At 45.9% G+C, this 23,001-nt stretch overlaps 1 protein-coding gene across 1 annotated transcript; it reads right to left on the bottom strand.

The window, feature by feature from the left end:
• Window positions 1-248: 248 nt before the first annotated feature.
• On the bottom strand, window positions 249-14,227 carry LOC144178441 (glutamate-gated chloride channel-like). The gene is made up of 9 exons (XM_077706294.1): window positions 14,018-14,227; window positions 13,413-13,514; window positions 11,758-11,858; window positions 9,484-9,548; window positions 8,385-8,608; window positions 5,538-5,620; window positions 4,698-4,832; window positions 3,679-4,043; window positions 249-2,661 (listed from the first exon to the last, which is right to left on the bottom strand). Exons 2-9 carry the CDS (start codon window positions 13,496-13,498, stop codon window positions 2,470-2,472), a joined length of 1,251 nt encoding a protein of 416 aa, XP_077562420.1. The 5' UTR covers window positions 13,499-13,514; window positions 14,018-14,227; the 3' UTR covers window positions 249-2,469.
• Window positions 14,228-23,001: the final 8,774 nt, after the last annotated feature.

The following is a 23,001-nucleotide window of genomic DNA, read 5'->3' as shown; positions in this document are numbered from 1 at the left end:
CTCGAAACACAACTTTTTGCCTGATTAGTGCGCGGGAAGTTTAAATGTCGTCTTATTCGCGCAAAAAGAATGTAAAGCTTGCTGCGTAATGGATGGGCAAATTACGGCTCTCAAAATGCCTGACTTGATTTGAGTTCCTTCAGCATTGCACCTTCATATAGCTGTAGGAAATCGCTGCAAGACGCCGAGGCATAGTCTTTCAAACATCTGCCGTACAAGAAACAAGCGCAGATATAGTGACAATTAAGCAGTTTGGTTAGTTCCTTTATTATATTTAAACCGTCACAAATAAAAATGAAATCTCACAACACAACACACTTCAGTAGTTTTCTCGGTTGCATAAACACGAGGAACGCATAACAACAAAATACAGATGGTACAACGAAATATTTTGAAAAGACCAGACTTGAACACAACAGCTTGCTAAAAGTTCTAAAAGTAAAATTGTGGCATGGAAAATGCCAGCAGTTCACCCTATTTGTTAGGTCATAGTCGTAGTCAAAACCTATACGCAAAATGTTTAGTTTTCCGTACGTAAACCTTCTGTTAACGAAAATGCGCCCTCTGATACGAACGGAACGCTGAGAAAAGCCCAACAAAGGGGTAGCCAATATGATTTAGTGACAGTTCTAACCTAATGGACCAATTCAACTGAAACGCAAGCAAATAAAAGTATTCCAGTTTATGTGGCAGTTGAGATTCACCCGGCGTTGATGCGAACGATTCTCACATGTTTTGGTGAAAATATATTGCTGCGAAGTAATGTTATCCCGGTGCTTGTTGGTCCCCTTATTCCCGTCGTATTTCGTTCCTGAGAAAAGAGAGCTTGGCTGATGTTAAGGTATCCCTTTTCTCTGTTTGCTGGCGCTTTCTCACAGTAATTTTTTACAACTGTCAACGCAGGTTCGAGGGAAGTGTCACGTGGATCAGTTCGATCCAGTTTCGAGTGGAGCAAGAATAGCTGCAAAACATTGTCTTTGAGCAAAATAAAGCGGATAATGTCCGCATTTGTTACGGCTTGCGCTCTTTATTTATTACAACCTATGAGAGAAAATAAAACATCCCCAAGACGATATGGTTACAAAATGCACTTCTGCTTTCACCCCTACTCGAATCAGGGACAAAGCCGTGAGGCAGTTTTCGACGACAGCGCTCTCTATAAATGTTTCCCTTGACTATCTGCCGTTAGACAACGTTTACCTACATATCTGCACGACCCCAGCCAACGGTGCGTCGTTAGGGATGAGGCTGTCGACATCAGCTTGATGAGCCCGTGCAGTGCTCTTCAGGAGTTTAAGAAATGGTGTCTTGTTTAGCACTTAACAGCCTATATTTTTGCTGCCACCGTGCGCCTTTAAACACTTTTAATGGATAACACACCGTTATTTTTTATCACCAAGTTTACCTAACATTTCAAGCTCCGCTGGCTCTGCTATATATATAATCAGCTCATTGCAATATCCCTGCTTTCATTTTATTTTTAAGAATTTTCGATGAATAAGCTGTACCACGTCTAGCGTTGAAAGCAGAGAATGTTTAAGAACACGAACAATGTGAAGGAAACTCCTAACTTATGCAAAACTGCACCCTTCTTTTTAAAGATGATTTCCAGACAGGTAACGTATACACGCAGTTGTCTTTTATCTGTACGAGTGAAATCAGACAAGCCACTACGCCAATAATAACGGCCCACGATCTCGATTGATGTTGTGGGTCTGCGCTGGCAATGCGATGCCGGCTGCGTCGCCTATTTGTGTTGGCGAACTGAATGCACTTCTTCCCACCTCCTCTCCCTCCACCATACTTTGCATTTTCCCCACTGCTTCGCACGGATTCCCTGCCGATGCTTCGCCGATATTTTGTAAATGACACTACAATTGCTAGTAAACCGCTGTAAACTGCACTGGCTACGCCTCTGACCGATGCATGGCCAATGCCACGATAGGCTGCATTTAGGTAAAACAACGTCTCCTAACAGAGAAATGAACCTTCAATAACGTCAAGAGCTGTGGGAGTGTAGCATTGAAACCAACCAAATAATCGCTCCCATGCTCCTCAGTTAAGCGTATATTCGCTTCATTCGCCCCACGCAAACATTGGAAGATGTATACGTAAAAGACATATTTTAATGCCCAAACAGCTATCCCTCTGCCAGCGGCCTATTTTAAATGTTTTATCTTACTTTGTATCGGTGCGAAAGTGGCTAGCTATTCCCGCCTCCTTGCTTAAGTTGATTTTCGTAGACTTTGGGTAAACGACTTGGTTATCCTTCACGTCTTCGTAGCCTGTGTCCTTACTCACTCTGAAAACAGCTAGCAGTATTAACGACCAACGGCCGCAGCGCAAGGCCTAGTCTGCATCGACGAAAATGAACGCGACCTCAATCAGGCATGCGCGCTTGGCACTCAGAATGCGTCGGTGAGGCGGTCGAGAGACAGCAGCGGGTGTGTATAAGCGCATCGATCCACACTACTCGTCCGCGCTCCCTCCGCCATGCACGCTGAAGTAGATGATGAGGAAGAGGCAGAAGCAGACGGGGAAGGCGATTCGCGCGCCGAAATCCATCTTGTCCGGCAGGGTCCTCGGACGCCGAAAGAAGGCCCTGAGAGCTTGCTGGAAGGTCGACGATCCGGGCGAGGCCTTGGAGGCTTCTTCCTCGACCTGGCATGGAGGATGGAACGGAAACAGAAGCTGGCTTAGTCAACAATTTGTTTTCTTGCCTGTGCTAGGCATAATCAGTTGGTACAATAAAAACATCAGGGTAAAAAAATGATAACTTTCTCATATACCTCTGTCCCAGCCTTCAAGTGTACTCCCTCTTAGGCTCGAAGGACACGGGTTTTTCGATGCTAGAATAGCGTCGTAATTACCAGCTGACACAAGATACCTAAATTAGCACTTCCTTTGTTTTTTCATCAAGGAAGTGAGTCGTGACCCACGTACCAAATTCCGCTTTTATTGTTGTCTCAGTATGGCGTAACAGACCTCGCCACGTCACGAGAAGATTTCTGGTATTCACAGAGCCCGTCCAATGCCCGTAAACTGGCGTTATGAAGCGAACGCGATGAAGGAAAAATAAGTACGCAAACCGCCAAGCAATTGCGGCCGAGACATGAAACATTCTTAGGCTGTGCGCCGCTGAATGTCGTTTCGCGTTTTACTTCACATGGCTTGTTTCACATGTCATCATGCAGCAGCGTTCAGCGTAAGAACATGACACGTCTCAGTCCCGGTTACTCAACAATTAGCGAAATTAGTTCGTTCGGGAATGACCATATCCACAATAATCTAGTTCCTCAATCTCCCTTCTGTCGTAAAAGTATTGACGCGACTTTTTGCCTTCTTCCGATCGTCATTAGCTTTGCGTTTGGCGGCTCACCTGGCTGCAGGCTCACGAACATTACACATGGTGAATTTAGCATAGGATGTGGTTGGCCCGGCGATATGGCTCAAGTCGCCGAGCACGGAATTTAGCCGAGGGAGGCTAAACTCCGTTCCAATTCTCAGCCTCATCTTTTTAGAACGTCAGTCTCACCCTCCCCGAACCGGTTCATAATCAGGTTGACCTTGAATTCCTCTCCACGCAGTTTGCCTTCCCACTTAACCACTTGTTGCTGCAAGTACCACGCAGCCGCTGAGTCCGTAGCCAACGCATTCCGTTAATTCAGAATAGCTCGCCTTGCTCTCGTCCTTGGAGTGGGCCGAGGTCGCCCCGCTGTTGGTCACGCGGGCCACGTAGTCGACGGTGGTGACGTAGAGGAGCAGGAGGAAGACGAACGTGAGGCACGTGCCCGTCCACGTGTCCACGGCCTTGGTGTAGGACGTGCGCGGGAACTGTTCCTGGTTAAGTCGGGCCACCATGTTCGCCATGAGGAGCAGCACCGCCAGGGGCACCAGGATACGAACGGCCGTGTTTTTGTTGCTGAGCCACAGGACGACCCAGGACACCAGGACGAGCATCACGCACGGCATGTACACCTTGACCACGAACTCGTTCGTGTTGCGCTCGAACATGAAGTCCACTTTGAGGCACGCGTACTCGCCTGTGCAGGATAGACGCACGTTCAAATTGAAGAGCCATAGTCACACTGATCCTCCGTACCCTCTCCCAGCCACGTTGTTTGCCCGGAGGAGCCGGGAGAAACTTTTGAGAAGCACTGCAGATGAAATGGAATGAGAATTTTATTCTAGGACTAGCTGATGTCTGGGTGCTGATGTCTGGGCACCCCCACCCCCTCCCCTACCCAGGCGGGTGCCCAGACATCAGCACCTAAGGGTCGCCTAAATAAAGTTTACTCCTCCTCCTCTTTATTCTAGGGAGGAGACTAAAAGGCCAGGTTGTGGAAAAGGTGGTGCAACAGGAGGGAAACATTGTTCGAATAAATGGCGTCAAGGTCACTAAAGGCGGGTTACGCATATAGAAGTACCACGCGCGTACGCTTTATAAAGTTGGAGGATTATAGGACGAGGTGTCATCCGTGAGCCAGAAGGGCCCTCTGCAGAGATCATTTAGAGATGGGCTGACGATCCGCAATGTGCCTCGCGTACCGTTACGAACTAGACACGAGTCGAGATTCTAATGGCGTAATGAAGTGGTCCGTGTAACCAATTAGTACGCCATTTGAAAGTATATTTCTTCTACCTTCCATGTTAAAAAGTGCTCGGTAATTTTTTTCCCTTTTTCAGAAGTTGCTTACCAGTGGTAGTTCTGGAAGTGCAATAATCCGTCAAAAACTTCGTCAAGGCGAATTGCTCAACGTGCAGGCTTCTCGCGACTTGCACAGGATCACCTTGCTTCCAGATGAACACAATGTCTTCTGTGGTGTGCGCATCTAATGAAGTGTAGGAATAAAAAAGTTCTTGGTAAACACTCTTCTTCTTTGTTTTTGTTTTTTTTTAGGAGAAGCAACATGGCAACCACAAGTCAAAGCAATATTTCACAAAAGTAAGGACAAGCGTAAACTGCAGCTGTAAGATCCAACCTTCAAGTAATATTGATAAGACGCCGGGCATATCTGCATTCGAGCACGACCAGTGAACTTTAAAGAACAATTAAGCCCCGGTCCGCCCGCGACTTGGAACCTAAATAAACAAGCACTCCCCAGATACACACAGCGCGGTGGACTTCGCAATGGTTTACCGCAAGGGTGCGCAATGGCTGTTCCCAACGTAAAGGTGATACAGGGGATCCCTGCAAAAAATTCACGTGGGTCTTCAAATGGATTTCCAGGAGCCTGTGCAACTGCCGTCGCAACGGGCCCTGAACGTACACCGGGTCCCCTCACGGGTTATTCAGAAGGGTCGCGTAGGTTGTCATTGGCAAGCGGCTGGCTGTCACTGTCATTGAGTTACTGCAATATGTTACCAAATGTCTGCAGTTTCTTGGGCGTAATCATAAGCTTACGTAAGGTGTGTGATCAGCTTGTGATAAGACACACGTAATGAGTATTTTTGTGTGAATCACTCATGAAAAATCTCTTTGCGGCTCTGAACCACACCTGCGAGGGAAAATGCCGGAACTGCACCGGCATACTCACAGCTCGCTATAGTCAGTCCACAAACCTGTCGATCAAATGGGAAGTTTGCCAAATTCATTGGACAAAACAGCCGGAGTGATATCCTGTGGTTGAAAAAGCAAAACGAGATTTTGATTATAAGCAAAAGGGCATGAAACAAATCAACACTTTCAGCTGGATGCTGAGGTAACGAAACAGCTATAAAACGGCCATGGTGCGATTGGAACTAAGGAACGCCATGACGAAGAGCTCAACGTTCTAAGCTCGATTAACTGTTCATATTTCAGGTTGCGCGTATTACCTGATCCAAACCACTGATACCTAGCGCTCGCACAATGTTGCCTGCCGCGATTGACAGATCCTGTTGCTTTCGTTGCGATGAGCGTGCTCGGTCATCCATCGGGGCTCATTTGCCTGCCAGTGTCTCGGTATCATATTTCATCTAATGGTTCTTTGGGCTATTACAAATAATATTAGTTGCAAAGCATGTCTTAGTCGACCCTCCGTCGTCCGGCATCCGCACCTCTCCCCCTACACTATATAAAAAAAGAAAAAGTTAGCGGCTTCCGGTTTCGACCCCATGACTGTCTGGCCGCAGCGGGAAGTACGTGGCGCTCTTCTTACTGCGCTACAAAACCGGGACAGGAGCAAGTGCACGAACGCGCCTTATGTCCTTGACTCATTCAAACTACCTCAAGAAGCTACTGATACAACGAAGGCACGCGAAGCTGAACGTCAACGGAAACGACCAACTGAAAACTTTAGAGGAGGATGTTGAATTTTCCGTGGGAAAGCTGTGGCGGGAAGCGCCACGCACCTTGCAGCTCAACCAGAGAAGAGTACGCAGAGGGCGGGCAGCGGGGTAGGAGCGTGAGCACGCAATAAAGAAAGATGAGAACCAGGAGGTGTTCGATCAGGTAACGCCGGCGTCGGTCTCTTCGCTGTCTCTACATTTCTCTACATTTCTCTGACTCTACATGGGGGTTCACACTACGTTCCCATTCGTGCTCCGATAAATGAAACAACATAACGGCAACACATTGTAACCTACACAGAACCCCTATGAGGCTTCGCATCCTCCTCATGGTTCCCTACGGGAAGATGGTGTATTTTTTTTTACTACGCCTTCAGATACCTTCGCGTTTTTGCGTCAAATCAGTGCTTGTCATGCGCGAACCCTTCGTTTGATTTTTGTCATGGCTCCGGATTTTTTTTTACAAGTTCATTGCTTTCTTGCGCCCCTAGAGTTTCTCCGCAGGAAGAAAGTGAAGTTCCGCATTATGGTCGCGAAGCTTCACTTTTTTCTCCCACCAGACGTCCTCTACTTAAGCAATATCACTTGTCGCCTAAGTCTACTAAATACATCTGAAAAAGGATACCCTTAAAACTAACTTGCGAAAGGGTCCGAACTTGTTCGCACTAACTGCTCTCAATGAACTGCTCTAAGCATTTAACATGGCCAAGCGGCCACTATTTTCGGAAAGACGGTGTACCGTACTGTGTGAATCCCTGGTGAGTCTAATTTTTTTTCCACCTTTATGAGCGAACGTAGCAAATGTGCTTTATCTGTCTATGCCTTTGATAGGTAGTCATATAGGGCGAACATGATAAATGTTCTATATCTGTATATTCCGACCGTATGCCCTCTCACATATGACTATTAGTTACCTTGTTTGGCTATATTTACACGAAATCCGAGATCACCACTACATCGAAAGCTCTTATGATTATTTATTAGAGCTATTTTTCGAGGTAATCACTGAATACGTTTTGTTGACTACCCAAAGATTTTACGAATGATATAAAGGATGCTGTTGCTTCCCGGAAACAAGTTTACAGTATCAGTAATCCTGTTTTCAGTCTGAACAAAATGTTATAACCATATGAGACAGTCAGATTATCAAAATAGCGTTTTATATCTATAATTACAACGCTTTTTATGGATTAGTATTATTTACGCAGTTTTTCATATCAATGGCACAATAAAAACGTTAAGACATTATTTCCATATTATTCCAAAGTTTTCAGAGCAATAGTTTTTGTCTTCGAAAAAGTGCACGCATACTCCAAATTCCTCTGAGTTTCTAAGCTCAATTCTTCGCCCTTTTTTTGTTGTCTCCTTGGTTATGGTTTAGGATCTTTACTCCTACGGAGACATTACGGCGCGGTCCTATCGTATGCCTAGTGTTCCTTGTGGTGAACAGGAAGAACGAAAGGTACGTATGACACTTCGGCATGACAAAAATCAAAGAAACGTTACACGAGCGATTTATTATAAAAGTAATTAAGATATACCTTTGTCCTGGCGGCGTTAACAATGTACGCTTTAGGTACGAACGGGTAATGTCCCAAAAATAGAGATAGCGCAGGTAAGATGTTGGAAAGATTAGTCGTGTGATAACATTGCTAAAATAGTGATACAATGAGTGACCATAGCTAAAAAAAGCTAGATAGCACTCCTAAATAGATTCCACTCCGAAACTGTTTTTCCTTTTTTTTTAAGTTTTCATTGTCAACATTTACCATTCGGTCGCAGTTTTTCATAAGCAAGGCATACGAAGTGCTTGCTGCATACTGGTCTTTATTGGGTCCTTATTCGCACACCGGAATTATAACCAGGTTATTTATTATAATAAAAAGTACAAAATTTATTAGCAAAGCCTATTTTGTTAATTAAAGAGTTTTCGCTTAGCTTATGATAAAATATGCTACACAACCGGCCACCTTAAAGTCCTTTTTGATGTGCAAGCGAAAATCCCCTCACTTTTCCTTGCAGGCCAAGAAAGCTACGAAAACAAGTACCATGAAACAATTCTATGATGTTTTTGCGGCATGCACAGAATATTTACGAGACAACCAAATGCGTACCTTACGCTGTGAAGGACTTCCCCGTCGGGATATATTCGCAACAGGTTGTTCGGTTGCAGCAGGTCGTGAAAATGTCCGTTGATCTCGTTTGGAAAAAACGTATCCGGAAGCCATATCTTCGAAGGGTCGTCCAAGTTCACGTATTTCAGTTGGCCCGCAACGTCATTGTATTTCAGCCGCTCATCTTTCCACTGCTGGCGAAACGTCAGCTGGACACTGTATTCCTGTAGGCGGATGTACGTACATACACCCAATCTCAGTGTCACGACAACTGGGTTTAGGAGTTTAGGAATAGAGAAACGTAAAACATTTTTCAAAGACAACTAAGCGGTGCTGTGAATTCCAGCGCCATGTGAAGTTGTTATTAACTCAAATTATTACTCGATCAAAACCGATTGGTTTGAATGAATGATCGATTTTACTTTGATTGATTGATTGATCGATTGTTTGCTTGCTTGCTTGATTGATTGATTGATTGATTGATTGATTGATTGATTGATTGATTGATTGATTGATTGATTGATTGATTGATTGATTGATTGATTGATTGATTGATTGATTGATTGATTGTAGTTTGTGAATGAATAATTTGTCGGGTTATATTATGCGTTCCCCAGCCAGCCTCCCCCTGAGAATATGTGCCATTATTCAATCACGCTCGGTACCATCATTTTGCGGGTCGTTCCGTCGCATTGGGAGTGCTGGTGCTTAACGACAGAACCACGTCACGCGCCAGGGGATTTTGTTCTCATGCGCAAGCATTCTCATTTAAAAATGCGCTTTTATTATGCGTCCTGGGAGGGTATAAATTTAGCAGGTAGCTTTCTCTTGCTGTTTTGTTTTTTTGTACATCGGTGCTGATATTATATTGGAACCTACCACTGACAAAAGAAAAACAAATCTAGAAAACTCCAATTGTGTTTTTCTCTGAAGGGCAAAATTTTCGGGCGTCAATAGGCTTAGAGGCGCATTGCGGCAAGCGCACATCGATGAATATATACCCAAACAAGCTCTATATATCCTCATTCATAAGAGCTTGCCCGGTTCGCGAAAATGATAGGCTATTGTGTGATGCCAACAATATGCGTTTATCACTCACCATCTTTTTGTCGTTGATGTCGCTGATGGAGCGGACGTACAGATTAGTTCTTACCACCAGCGGACCTGGAAGATTAGTGCCAATGAACTCGGAAAACATAAATGGGGGATCAGTCAATGCGCACTAGGCACGCTTTAATTAAAATTGTTCCCAGACATTTTAACAGTCTAAGCCCGTTAAAAGGACACTGAAGTGGATTTGTCAAGCTCCAGTTTTTCCTTGGACTGCGTAGACTGGCTCAAATAAGCGCACTTTTCATAGTTTATCCTGTCGATAAGGCGATATTTATTTTATACAGCCCAATAGAACAAAAAATATCCTGCGCGGTCTGCGGCGGCCGAACCAACTAAAGCAGTGACGTCCATACGAGGCGCTACGTGATTGGACGATGTCCAAGATTATAATTCCAACCATTTTGGGTTTCGGTTCTGTGAAACAACATGCTTGGAATCCTATGTTATTGTTCGCTGGGCATTCTTGATATCTCAGTAATCGGCATTCCGCGCTTCTGTCATGTTTTCGGCTGCAAAATGCGTCAGATGAGCCTACCAGTACGTCTTTGAATCGTAACAAACACTAGCCGAGGCGTACGTAGTGGGTGAACGCCCTCCGCGTCACCGTAGACGCTCAAATGCGATGCCCCCCCCCCCCCCCCCCCATTGGAGCTTGCCTGGCTAGTGCTTGTATCGTAAGAGGCGTGTTCGCACCAGGCCAAGGATCTGTTGATTCTGGCCTGTGCCCGCAAGCAGTCGGTCCTTATATCAACACCACGCCAACGACAACTCGCCAGCGCATCAGTGTCAGTTTGCACGCGTTCTGCAAACTCGCTGGTGACGCTACAGAGCAGAAATGATAAATTCAGTATAGAAAACATTGCACAAAAACAAAGGAATCAACTCCAAAAAAAAAAAACGCGCGCTACGACGATTCCAACTTGCGAATAGCAAAGCAATACACCTATAATAGTGCTCCAGAGCACTGGGCAGCGCTGGCCAGCGCTGCCAGCGACGGAAATATAAAGCATATAATCTATAGACAATTTACATTTCTATTTAGTTTTAGCATTCCAAGCAGCTTACATGACTATTTTTTGAAGAGCGATCATGCAGTGAGTGTCCCCCGAATTTCCACAAATTCTCACTTCTAGCGACTGCAATCCTCAAGCGGAAAAGCGTTCGCAGATGTGTGGTCGTGCTGTTGACCGCTGTGCTAGTTCACGCAGCGCAGAAAGTGCTTCCCGCACCTTATTTCGCTTCCCTATTTCCTTAGCACCTATAATAACTTCGGTGACTCTTGTCCCGCCTTCAATTGACCTTAGATGTTTCTACTAGCGTACCAGTCAGCGAAGCGTCGCACGTGCGCTTGCGTGGAGCGACTTGGACTTGGAGTTTGATACAGTCCACAAACTAACAAACTAAAGGCACAGCCTTCCAGGCGCAAACGTGTTGTGGCTTCGTTTCAACTGAGCTAACAGATTGCGACGACCCGCCGGCGGCCGTCCGACTGAACGATGGGCCGATTGATTCTGTTGGATGGTTGGCGAGCCGTGCAGTAGCGCAGTCAAGCCAAGCCATTTTGTTTTGACGTCATGGAAAACGTCATAGAAAATCGGCAAGGAGGATGCAGGAGGGAGGAGGACAGCATTTCCGAATTGATTTTTCTACTGAATAAAGTCGCGTAAACGCAGTAAGAGTGTTCGAAACATGGCCTAGAGACTCCAGACTACAATTTGCGCTAGTAATTCAGCAATGTTTGCAAATCACTTCAGTGTCCCTTTAGCACTCTCCGCTATGCATATATGTTAGCGAGCAAAATGGTAGCAAGATTTCCGGTGGTTTCCTTTTTTCTTTTTTTGCACAAGCATTACGAGATAGAAGACAAAATGACTTCTCACAGAAACTAAAACTTTCAAACTTTCAGCTGAATTTGTTCTGCCGGGACCCCACCAGGAATGCTACCTTCGAAAAGTTTCCCCTGGTCTACATCGCCACGGAGCATCGGGCGGGCCTATATCGCCACAACTGGGACACGGCTTGCAATATGATTAAAAAATTTCGCGTGCGCAGTGACATTGCGCAATGCTGAATTTTATGCCTGCACTGCATAATGTAACGGTGCGGGCCGCATTTTTTTACTCAAACCGTGTACTCAGTCTCGCAATTGACCTGCTTTACTTCATCGATGATAGTGGTTGGTCGTCTATATGCTTTGTGGTGAAGCAGACGTTTTTTTAGAGTGTCAGAAACACGTGGACAGCACAAAGACGAACCTTACCTGTGGACTCGTTCGTCCCCGACGGGCGAACTTGCTTATCGTACCTGTCCGGCTTGAGGATGTCGTTTAACACCCGGCCTACGTAGCTGCCGATGTTGCTCCTGCCATCAAATAAATAAACCGCGTATCAAGATTTTTTTCAAAAAAATTTAGAGCTTCGAAGTCAAGCACACTAAAAAAGGCCGAAATGGTCGTGCGACTTAACTTTAGTCCGTTGTGTCCTTGTAACGGTATACAGTAAACTCCCATTAAGACGAACTGAAAGGGCTATGAAAATTTGCAGGATTATCAGAAATTCGTCATAACCGAGTTTCTCTTAGAAGATACCACTTTATGTATGTATGTATGTATGTATGTATGTATGTATGTATGTATGTATGTATGTATGTATGTATGTATGTATGTATGTATCTACCTATGCATGAATGTATGTATGCATGCATGCATGCATGTACGTACGTATGTATGTACGTATGTATGTATGTATGTATGTATGTATGTATGTATGTATGTATGTATGTATGTATGTATGTATGTATGTATGTATGTATGTATGCATGTATGTATGTATGTATGTATGTATGTATGTGTGTATGTATGTATGTATGTATGTATGTATGTATGTATGCATGTATGTATGTATGTACGCATGTATGTGCGTACGTATGTATGCATGTATGCATGTATGTATTATGTATGTATGTGTGTATGTATGTATGTATATATGTATGCATGTATGCACGTATGTATGTATGTATGTATGTATGTATGTATGTATGTATGTATGTATGGACGTATGTATGTACGTATGTATGCATGTATGCACGTATGTACGTATGTATGTATGTATGTATGTATGTATGTATGTACGCATGTAATTACGTACACCCTTTGTCAAAATTTTGTGGGGCAATCCTAAGCCTTCTCTACCACAAATAATTCAAGAATCGGCTTTAGCTTTAAATGTCACAAGAATATTTTAAGGCAGTAAGAAAGAAAGGTGTGTTCTCTAGCTTTCCTGCTCAAAAAGTTTCAGCTTCGCTCGGCACGTAGGCTTGTACATTCAATTTTTTGCAGCCTGCGCCTATCCGGCTTGGCCCACAAAATTTTGACAAAGACTGTACGTACGTACGCACGTACGTACGTACGTATGTATGCATGTATTAATGTATGTATATATGTATGTATGCATGTATGTATGTATGTATCTATGTATGTATACATACATGCATCCATGTGTGTATGTATGTATGTTTGTATAGAAAGGGGGAGGGGGAGAGAAAAAAATGGCGGAGCTACTCGTAAGCAATGCTACGATCATGCATCAACGGAAGCCAACTACGTTGACTGTTTTAAGAGGTTCGGCTTGTCGAAATGCATGCGAGTAATGGTTGAACATCAGAATGGATGAGCCTCAATATGACCGTGCACGCCTGCAAAAAAATTGGGAAATAATCTAGCAACTAAAATCTCAGCGATAAACAGATCCCGGAAGCAAGCTAAACAGTATTTTTTGCCATTCTTTTGGAGGTGTGCGCAGAAAAAGTCTTAGCTACAAGGGAGTCTTTAAATTTCTTCATCAGGACATGACCAAAACAGCGTGCATGACAGCACTTGTTTTAACGACACGCACAGCCAAGATGAAAAGCTCTTACTGCGCGCAGGAGAATTCCAGCAAAGCAAGGCATGTGATGATAAAGAACACGGGCTTGAACGACGACTTGCTTCTTCGAATATCCATGGTTGGAAAGCAATATCTGTGGATAAAACAAAATATAACTTATGGTAAAAATAAAACTTCAATTGTGCTGTGCTTCTGTCTTCCTTTTCAGGACACTTTGGACCTTTAAAGAATAGATACAAGGAATATTTTCAACGTATAAAAAAGCTGTAAAAGACCGCACTTAATCAATAACAATCGGAAGTAAGGAAACATTAATGACTGCCATGGATTCTAATTGCATTTTGTCACTGAAATCACAACACGAAACATTGGCAGCTGTGTTTCCCGACCATAGCTTGTATAAGCATGTGTTTAGTTTTGTTTCGCTCGGTTCAATTTAAAAAAATGTAACTACAGAAATTGGGCGCAGGAAATGCACACCAAAGCACAACAGTTGGTAGACAGTAAGGCCGTTGGCTATAGTTCACTAACTTTAATTCTTACAGGAAAAATAACAGTATTTAGCGTGCACATATCAGAGTTTTAAAATTACCGCTGCGTTCCCCAAAAATGGAAGAAGCCATCTTTTTCGCTCACCTCGTTCGCGTCCTGGAAAGTCGTGCTGCGTTAACGCCACGACAGAGCCCCGTCTCCGATGCCAAGGAGTCGGGAGGTGGCGTCTTGGTCCCGGCTGGTACCCTCCAAGGAGCGCGAACCACATCTTCGACGTCCCCTGCTGCTATTTTTTTCCGCCACCCCTCTTGCGCTTCGCTTTCACCCCAGCTTGAAACGTCACGTGTTACTTCTTGCTTTTGGGGGCCTTTTTTGCTTGCCTCTGCTTTCCGACGGACGCGACGATAATTCGAATATCCTGTTGGTCTGACTCCGGGTCCGTGAAGCGAAATGGGGAAAGGACAAGCCCGATTCGCCACGTCTCTCCGGTTGCGACACCATGCTTGCTTTCAGATGCAGCGCCCAGGGCGGCACGCTGTTTGTCGCCCGTTTTGTGTCAGCTATCTCGCTCGTTGTGATGAGGAATGTAAACCGAGAGAGCGTAGCCTAGTTCAAGGCTTTTGCCCCCGGAGCGTCCCTCACCCCCTCGCACTTGTGGGCCGCCCCACCAGCGCGAACCGTGCGTCGTTCAAGCCGAGAGTTCAGCTGGCTCCAAAATAGAGGCTACGGTGCTCCCGTCACATTTTTTTCTCTACCCGCCGTGTTTTGACGCGGGAGCCGCAACACCGCGCGCAAACGAGGTCGGAAAAGTATCTTTAAGCTCGTTCCTTCGTTTCAACCCACCCATGACGCCTTACGGTCGTTCTAGTGTCTCCCTTCGTATTAAGGATCAGTTTCTGCGAGGCCCGTATCACGGTGGCGTGTAGACACGGGAGCTCCTTGTTTTGCTCCCTCGGTTATTCAGGCACTGAACATTGCCTCGAGTCATCTCGACAATTTTCCCTGCCCCTCATTTCTTTTTGTCGATCTGTTATGTTCCTTCCCCGGTAGCCAAGCACGTCTTTTCGCTAACTCAAAGCTTTTTCTGAGGCAGCTGTATTAACCGTTCGTCCTTCTGGAAATAAGCCTCTCTCTCCGAGCACATGCTCAACTGACCAGGAGGTGTTTGGCAGATCTGTTCTCCGCACTCTGTTCACTGCTTGTTTATTTTCTTCTTCCTTTTCCCTCTCCTGTGTTTTCGAACATTCCTAAACTCGGAGTTCTGGTGTGAACGCAAATTTGTACGCCGCTGTCTTTTCGGGCTGAACGTACGCCGCGCATTTGGTAAAAAAAAAAAAAAATAATTGGCGCTATAAGCACCACATGTATGTATAATGGTGCTCGTAACAAACGGTGCTGTTTCCCGTCGCGCGGGTCATACAAATGCTGCAGTAAAATGTTTCTTTAGTTCTGAAGCTGAAGGTAAGAGAAACTGCTACCATCAAGTGCGTAAAAACGAAAGAAGAACGTACTTTTTTTTTTGCTCTTCGCGGCACCGTCTTGGAAATAAATCAATGCAAACGAAAGTGCTGATGCACCAGTGGGTGTGGCCTTGTCGCTCGCGCGCAGATATAGAATGAGCGGCAGCAAAGAAAATAAAGTGGAATCTCGGCAAACGAACACCGCTCAGAAAGAAGAGCCTTTTCGCGGTTGTTCGGTTTTCTATTTAGATAGATAGCTAAATAGTTTATTCTTGCACAAAGTAAATAAATTCACGCAAAGGGAACCGGGAAGAGAGTTGAAGAACAGCTTGCTGAGGAACAAAATGCGTAAATACTCACATTAAACAGAACGAAATTCTGCGCTCCGAATAAACAGAACATTTCATTTTTATTTACAAATAAAAGTAAAACAGCATCTGGGGCACGAATTAACACTTCAAGTGCATTATCTCAGTAAACTGCTCTCTGAAAAAACGGAAAAGCTATTCTCGGTCCCGCCAGGCGCCGTTTATTGATATTCCAGTGTAACCTACGCCCTACGGCAGGCTGGGCGAAAAAAAGTTGAGTGTACTCCTGCGCTGCCTCGAATGAAAAAAATGGCACAAAAAAGCAATAAACTGAGGAGAGAGAGAGAGAGAGAGAGAAAGAGAGAGAGAGAGAGAGAGAGAGAGAGAGAGAGAGAGAGAGAGAGAGAGAGAGAGAGAGAGAGAGAGAGAGAGAGAGAGAGAGAGAGAGAGAGAGAGGGGCAGGGGGGGGCAGGGGGGGGCAGGGGGGGGGGGACTCTTTAATGTGGGCTGGAGAGGTCAGCTCTGCTAGCGGCAGTGCTTGTTACGCCAGCTGGGGGCATCACAATGCAGTGAAGTGAATGTGAGAGATCGGGAAGGCAACAATAGAGAGAAAACAAAATTTAAATAAATATGGCACGCAATGAAATGCAAGAAAAAAACTCTAAATAAAGTTAAGTAAAAGAGGAACAAATAGAGCGAATGGAGCCCTGGAAGCGCAGAGCTCCGAACAAGAAAAAGGAATCAAAGCGTACATGACGACGCAAACGCGTACAGATGTAGCCATGCGCACAATGGAAGAATTACAAAGTTTTGTCTAGTCCAGAATCTCGCACAAAACGCAGAAGAATTTTTGTCCCTAAACGTGAGTCATTGTTGTTGGCCCAGGGTCCTAGAAAGTAACACAGCTGAAGGCTTGCTCCACGTCGTACAGGGGACAGGCAGCTCGCCGCTGTTACTCGAACAGACATCCTTCTCACCTCTTTGTCCTGGTATGGGTACCTGGCCGCGCTAACATGGACGGCAACGCAAGAGTAAACGAGCTTTCCCGAGAACTATCGCTGGGTCCGTCTATGCTCTGGCCAACCTCATACCATCCGCCTTCCACTCGTCTTCACGATCGCGCAACCCGTAAATTCCCTTTACTCTCATATCGCCTCGCCCGGCAAGCCCACCCTACTCCAGACCCGCGCCTCACTCGCGCCCAAACCGTTCTTCTCCGCCAGGCTCATACCCGCTCTCTCCCATCTCATCACATTCTACATCGCACACGTAAGTGCTCCGGTCCCCCAACCTGCCCTTCTTGGGGTGCGTACCCCTCTATTTCACACTCCTACTGGGACTGCCACCCCCCTAAGCTTCCCCCCTCTCCCGCATTACCTCATGGGACACTTGTCTGGCTCCCCCGCCCGGAACAGACGTTCGGGCCGCCCAGGAGGCTCTCTGCCTTCATATCTAGAGGATCTCCAAGGACATTCTGGACTACTATGAAGACAGTGACGCCTCAGGATCCATCATTTAGCTGACCTGGACATAGGTTGGCGACTGGGCAATAAACGTTTTCTCTCTTTCGCGCGCGCAGCGGAAAATCGCGGGCATATACACAACAAGTGCTCGGTAGTCTCGCGCACAGGGCACGTGGGGCACAGTGGTGAATCCTCCCACCCTATTTTGAACTTGAAGCTTCGGGTGTAAGCCACGTTGAGACGCAAACGATGCCGTACACCTTGAGAGGCTTTAGTTAGGTCGGGTGGAACACTGAATTCACAAAGAGGGTCAATTCTATGCAGATGTGGATATCCACTGCGAGGGTGCTGCCACTTCAACATTTGCTCACTCCAACCAGTTCGGTAGATAAGGGCACAACCATCCTCTCGAGAGAAAGGAAGCTGCGTCGTGTTACGCAGAGAGTGGACAGCGCTGGCGGCTGCATCAGATGTACTATTTCCTTCTATTCCCGAATGACCAGGCAGCCATTGAAGCACGATGTGACGGTCCGCGTGCACTACCCCTGTGTGGATTTCGCTGATTTCACACACAAGCTGACTGCGGTGATTGGACAGCCTTCTTAGAGCTTGCAAAGCACCCCGTGAGTCTAAGAAGGTCACCCATCGCCAAGCAGGATGTGCACCAATGAAATGAAGGGCATCCCTTACAGCCGCTAGCTCAGTAGCGGTGGATGATGTTTTGTGGCTCAGTTTTTTCCTGATTGTGCACTGGACCGACGGAATCCACACGCCAATGGCAGATGCTTCTGCGGTCACTGAGCCGTCCGCATAAACGTGCGTGTGGTCTGCGTACGTGGTAAATATATTTTAAAGTGTAAAAAACTTCAGTGCAGGTGCGGGCATGGACGACCTTTTGCTTATTCCTGGAATTTTTGTTATTATATTCCATTGTGCGAATATCCACGTTGGCAATGCTGGCTTTACAGGTCGCTGAAAATTTGCTAAAACCAAGTCTTTTACATTCGATGCAGTGATGGCTGCCAGATGATTCGCATGGCACCGAGTGACATGGCGTAAAGACGTTCGAAGGCACTCTTGATGTTGAAGCACTGACGCAGAGAGGCACCGAGCTTCCCGCAATGTTCCAATTGTGATGTGTCGATGAGGACTCTCGTAAACAAGACTAGGCTTCAAGAAATCGCCTCTTCATCTTGAATTGTGTGTCGTCATTTCTTAGCATGCGCGCCAAATCATGTTAAGACACGCTGTATTGGTAGATGGACATGGAAAGGTGGGCGGCGAAGAAGGTGAACAGTGTGGTCGAAGCTGTGTGGGCAGGGGGACTTGTTCAGAGATACTCATTTTTTCTCGCCCCAAGCATAGAAGCTGAAGAAAAGCTACGAGGGGAACCTAAAAAGCTCTTGACATAGCAGCCAGAAAAAAAAAACACAAAAGAGAAAAAAAGCGGCACGAAAAGTTAGGGATGAAAATTGGAGCATGAAAAAAAATTGGCTCCAATCCACGTTGTGAAGGTGGTTGGACTGCGAAGCTGCAAACGACACCCCCAACGATTACTATGAGACTCACTTGAATTCACACTCGTGGCTCCGCAAGTAGTGAAACCAGAGACTCTGGCAGCCATTACCTGAGTTGCGCGGAGGCGGAGTCCGTTTAACCGAGTGAGCGAACGCAGCAGCGACGGAATAAAGAAAACGCAGAGGAGCGTCTGGTGAGGAGGAGGGCGGCACGGGCGGCTATGGCTCTCGAGTCACTGCCTCCCCTTCACTCTTGTTTCATGCGTCGCCGTCAAGGAGCACCCTCCCCGCCCTCCCCAGACGCTTTTCTGTTCGCCACTAATCCAAACAATGTGAACGTTGTTATCATAGATTATGCGGTTTGCACGTGAGGTAGTAGAACCACTGCATGTGGTCGTTAAGTACACCGTCTGTCTCCCCGTCTCCTCGTGTGGGCGTAGCTTAGTCGGTCAGACGACGGGCTGTCACTCCGTTTCTCTATTCTGGTCCAGGTTCGACTCCTGGCGGTGCCAGTAATTTCTCTCATTAAGCCTGGCGTTTTCTGCTGACGCGCAGACGAAACTTTCGGTGGTGCGACGATAACTGGAACACTTTAAAAAAATTTCCTGAGCGAACCGCCGTCCTGTTCACAAGCAAACTTCACAAGAAGGTCGCATTTTGTGGTCTATTTTGTTTGACACCGGGCACAACGACGGTACTTACCTGTTTTTTTCTGAAAATAAGTAAAAACAACTTTCGCCTATGGGAAAATGGCGGCCGATTTAGACGTGCGAGCATGGAGGAAAAAAAAGCTTTTCTTTCCTCCATGCGTGCGAGCTAGCGCAAGTTGATCTTGGAACGACGGCGCCACCAGGGATATTCGAATCAGAGCGAAACGCTCGTTTGGGATTCACGGTAGGAAGGAGGCTAGTCAAATGGTGCAGCAGACGATCAGAAAATGCACCTAGGAAGGAGCCAAATGAGCAAACAGACGATCACAAAACCCACTTTCACATTTTCTGATCGTCAGCTGCACCATTTGGCTAGCCTCCTTCCTACCGTGAATCCCAAACGAGCGTTTCGCTCTGAATACCCCAGGTGGCGCCCTCGTTCCAAGATTAACTTGCGCTGGCTCGCACGTCCGAATCAGCCGCCATTTTCCCATAGACGAAAATCGTTTTTATTTATTTTCAGAATAAACAGGTAAGTACCGTCGTTGTTACCGATGTCAAACAAAATAGACCACAAAGCGCGACCTTCGTGTGAAGTTTGAGCGCGCACAGAGCGGCGGTTCGTTCAGGAAAAAATTTTAAAGTGTTCCAATTATCGTCGCACCGTCCTGTATACTGCATCGCAGTAATAAAGAGCCCATGATTGGTGAAATAGATAAGTGGAAAGAGAAATCTAGAGGGAAATTGTGAGTTGGAAGGAGTGAAGAGGGGAAAACGGAAACTGCGATTATCAGTGAATTGTGTTAGTCCGGCCGGAATAGGTGAAAATATAGAGCAAATATGCGGCGAACAGATTAGTGTTGCTATCATTTTTCTATCGAAAAAATAACCGGGGTCATTTCATTTTTGCTTGTTTGGCTTTCGTCTGAGGTAATTTTTGGAAGCGGCCATGATACGGACAACAGCTAGATGTCAAATTGCCGTATTATTTTCTATTGCCATTATTTGCACCTTGACGGTTTTTTTTTCCCAGGCAAGAAAACGGCTAACAAAAGCGGACAAGGAAAACATGCAAGGGACCCACTTGCCAAAGAGTTGCAGTTTGGCATTTTCTTCCCGCTCTCCACGTTTGCCTCGGAGGAGCAAGTGAAGAGAAGGCGAGACTTGGACCTTGGGGATGCATGTCCATTGCACGTTTTTCTTCGTGTAGTTGCAAGAGCTCTTTAACTTCAAGGAATTATGAGCTTTTATTGCGTTGGCAGCCATCCAGGGGGTACAAGAGGCGCCTTGCAAAGAGGCCAATTCCGGCCATTTGAGCCACTTCTGCGACGTTTTGACGACGTAGACACGCCAAAGCCGGCAACAGAGACATAAATCTGCAACGTCATATACCGGGGCCGGGGTTGGGTGCGCTTATATGTAACAGCGCATATGCAGTCCTCAACAAAACAGCCGCAACACCCCAATTGCGTCGATATAGAGAAGCTAGAAATAGACTTATTCGATGTTCTGAAAAGACAATGTTTGGTGAAAACTTAGAACTAAACGTGTTACATTACCCTCTTTATTATTGTTTCTTGCCGCTCGTTAGATTGTATTATGTTCTTACAGTCGCATTACGTTCATGCATTCCTCTGGTCTATTTTATTGCTAATGAGGGTATGAGTGCGTCTGTGTACAATTCCAAAATATAACCTAAAGGAGGAGGAGGAGGAGGAGGAATAAACTTTATTTCTATATTAGTTCATGGGTAGTGGCAATGGGAGGTCTTCTCAGTCTAGAAGTCCTGGGCGATCGCTGCCAGGCGGGCCCTTTCAATTAGCCGAAGCTGATCGCCGGGGTCCGGGCTGGCTAGCATGCCTTCCCACTGCTCATGGTTGGGGGAGGGAATAGAGGGGGGGAGGGATGGAGCGTGGGAGCACGCTCAAAGAGATAACCTAAAGGAAAGGAAAATTAAAAGAACAGAAGTATATAAGTGTTCAATTTTGAACCACATCGTCGGAGTTGCTTTGTGACAGATACGTTTGAATGTTTGTTGAAAACAGTCAGGTATACGTATACTGAGTCAAAATAACGTCCAATATACTCGATTATTGTGTCGAAGTGCCAGGCGTGCTTTGTAAGGTGCCATAACAAAATGCGTACCGTATGCAAAGGCCATGCATTTCAGATGCGCTTTACCGAACCTCGAATTTCAAGGGGTTCTTGCGCAATTGCCTTGTTACCGGATACATACCCTTTACAGTACAAATTGACAGATAGACAGCACATAGCCATACCCTTCGTACTTCATGTTTAGTCTTTCGCTGTAAAGAATACCTAACTACCAACTCTTTTGACACGCTTCTCTTATGCACAACGCAAAACAAAAGTTTCCGGTTGAGGCATCTATTACGTCTTTAATGAACGAAGCAGACTGTAATGATAAATTTTGTATTAGTTGCGTTGTGATGAAAAATTTTCAGGCGTCATGCACATAATTATGCCCACAATGATCCCGGTTAATTTTAACAAACCTTTATTTTAAAATTTCGGTCTCATATCATTACTTTGGGACGTGCTACAGGTAACTACTTTTAAGCACTTATTTTAATTTAAATGAGCGATGACATTGTGTATCTAGATTATGCTGACCCTTTTGTTTTCTTCTCTAACCGATATTTTTATGGGGCGTTTAAGTTTTCTGCGAAGATTTCGCAATGTGACACAGTCGCGCTCAATATATTTCTTCCTTTCCCAGCAGTTTAGATTATCTATCCCTTGAGCATGCACTTGTAGGTGAAGCATCGTACATTCATTAATGACACCGGGGTTTGGGATTTTATCGCCGTGAACTTTAGGGTCTTTTCTTAACAGCGGAGCTCATCAAGCTTTCTTCTGTTCGTGCGGATCGTTAAAAAGAAATTCAGCTCGGCGAAGTGGAAGGGGAAAATGCGTGGCCAAGAAAGTGGCAAGAAGGCAAAGAGCCCCAAACAGGTGTTGGGAGTGCGCCCCTAAAAAAATGTAGTTATGGAGGTCCTGGGAATGGAACGCGGGGCCTTTACGCAGTGAAACTGGCAACCTAACAACAGGGCCACTCCCAAGGCCCGAGGGGTACGGAATTATCAGCGGCGAGGAACAATAACATGTGCAGCCAACCGAAGAACAAAAAACGCCTCCCATGGTTGTAACCGACCTGGGTCCCTAGCGTGGTGAAACCGACATCTACCCAATTGCGCTATCATCGCACTCTGGGCGCACAGCATTTACTTTGGGTTCGTAGCGCGGGCGTTGGCTCTGCACTACGACTGTGGCTTCAGACTTTGGCAGTTTGGATTTGGGTCTTCAGTAGAATGCATGGTCGACGTTGATTTAACTCGGTTTGCAAGGAGAAAGCTTCTCTTTTTGACTTCCTCTCTCCTAATAAAGGGGCGGACCTAAGGAAAGCTAAGCTAAAGCTAGTGAAGACCACGGACCTGCTCCACAGTTTCGTTTGCCTTCGCATCGCAATTGCAAAAATGGCCAGTTTTTTTTTTTTTTTTTTTTGTTTTTTTTTTTTGCAGCAGAGCTGTTCAGGCCAACACAAATCCGTCCGGCGAAGACCCAAAACCCCGAGCGCACGTGAGCGCCTGCCTCGCGGCGCCCGCCTGGCGTCGTCCAGGCTTGCGCGCGAGCTTGCGCCACATGGTTGTGGTTAAATCTTTTTTTCAAAAAGGGAAGGCCGGAGGCCTCGTGGGGGAGTTGGAAGGGA

The sequence above is a fragment of the Haemaphysalis longicornis genome, unplaced genomic scaffold (assembly GCF_048455015.1).
Source record: "Haemaphysalis longicornis isolate Haplotype H1 unplaced genomic scaffold, Haemaphysalis longicornis Haplotype H1 scaffold_4, whole genome shotgun sequence".
NCBI classification, from domain to species: Eukaryota; Metazoa; Arthropoda; class Arachnida; order Ixodida; family Ixodidae; genus Haemaphysalis; species Haemaphysalis longicornis.
The sequence above is the reverse complement of the archived record's forward strand: the minus strand, read 5'-3'. Positions and strand labels throughout refer to the sequence as shown.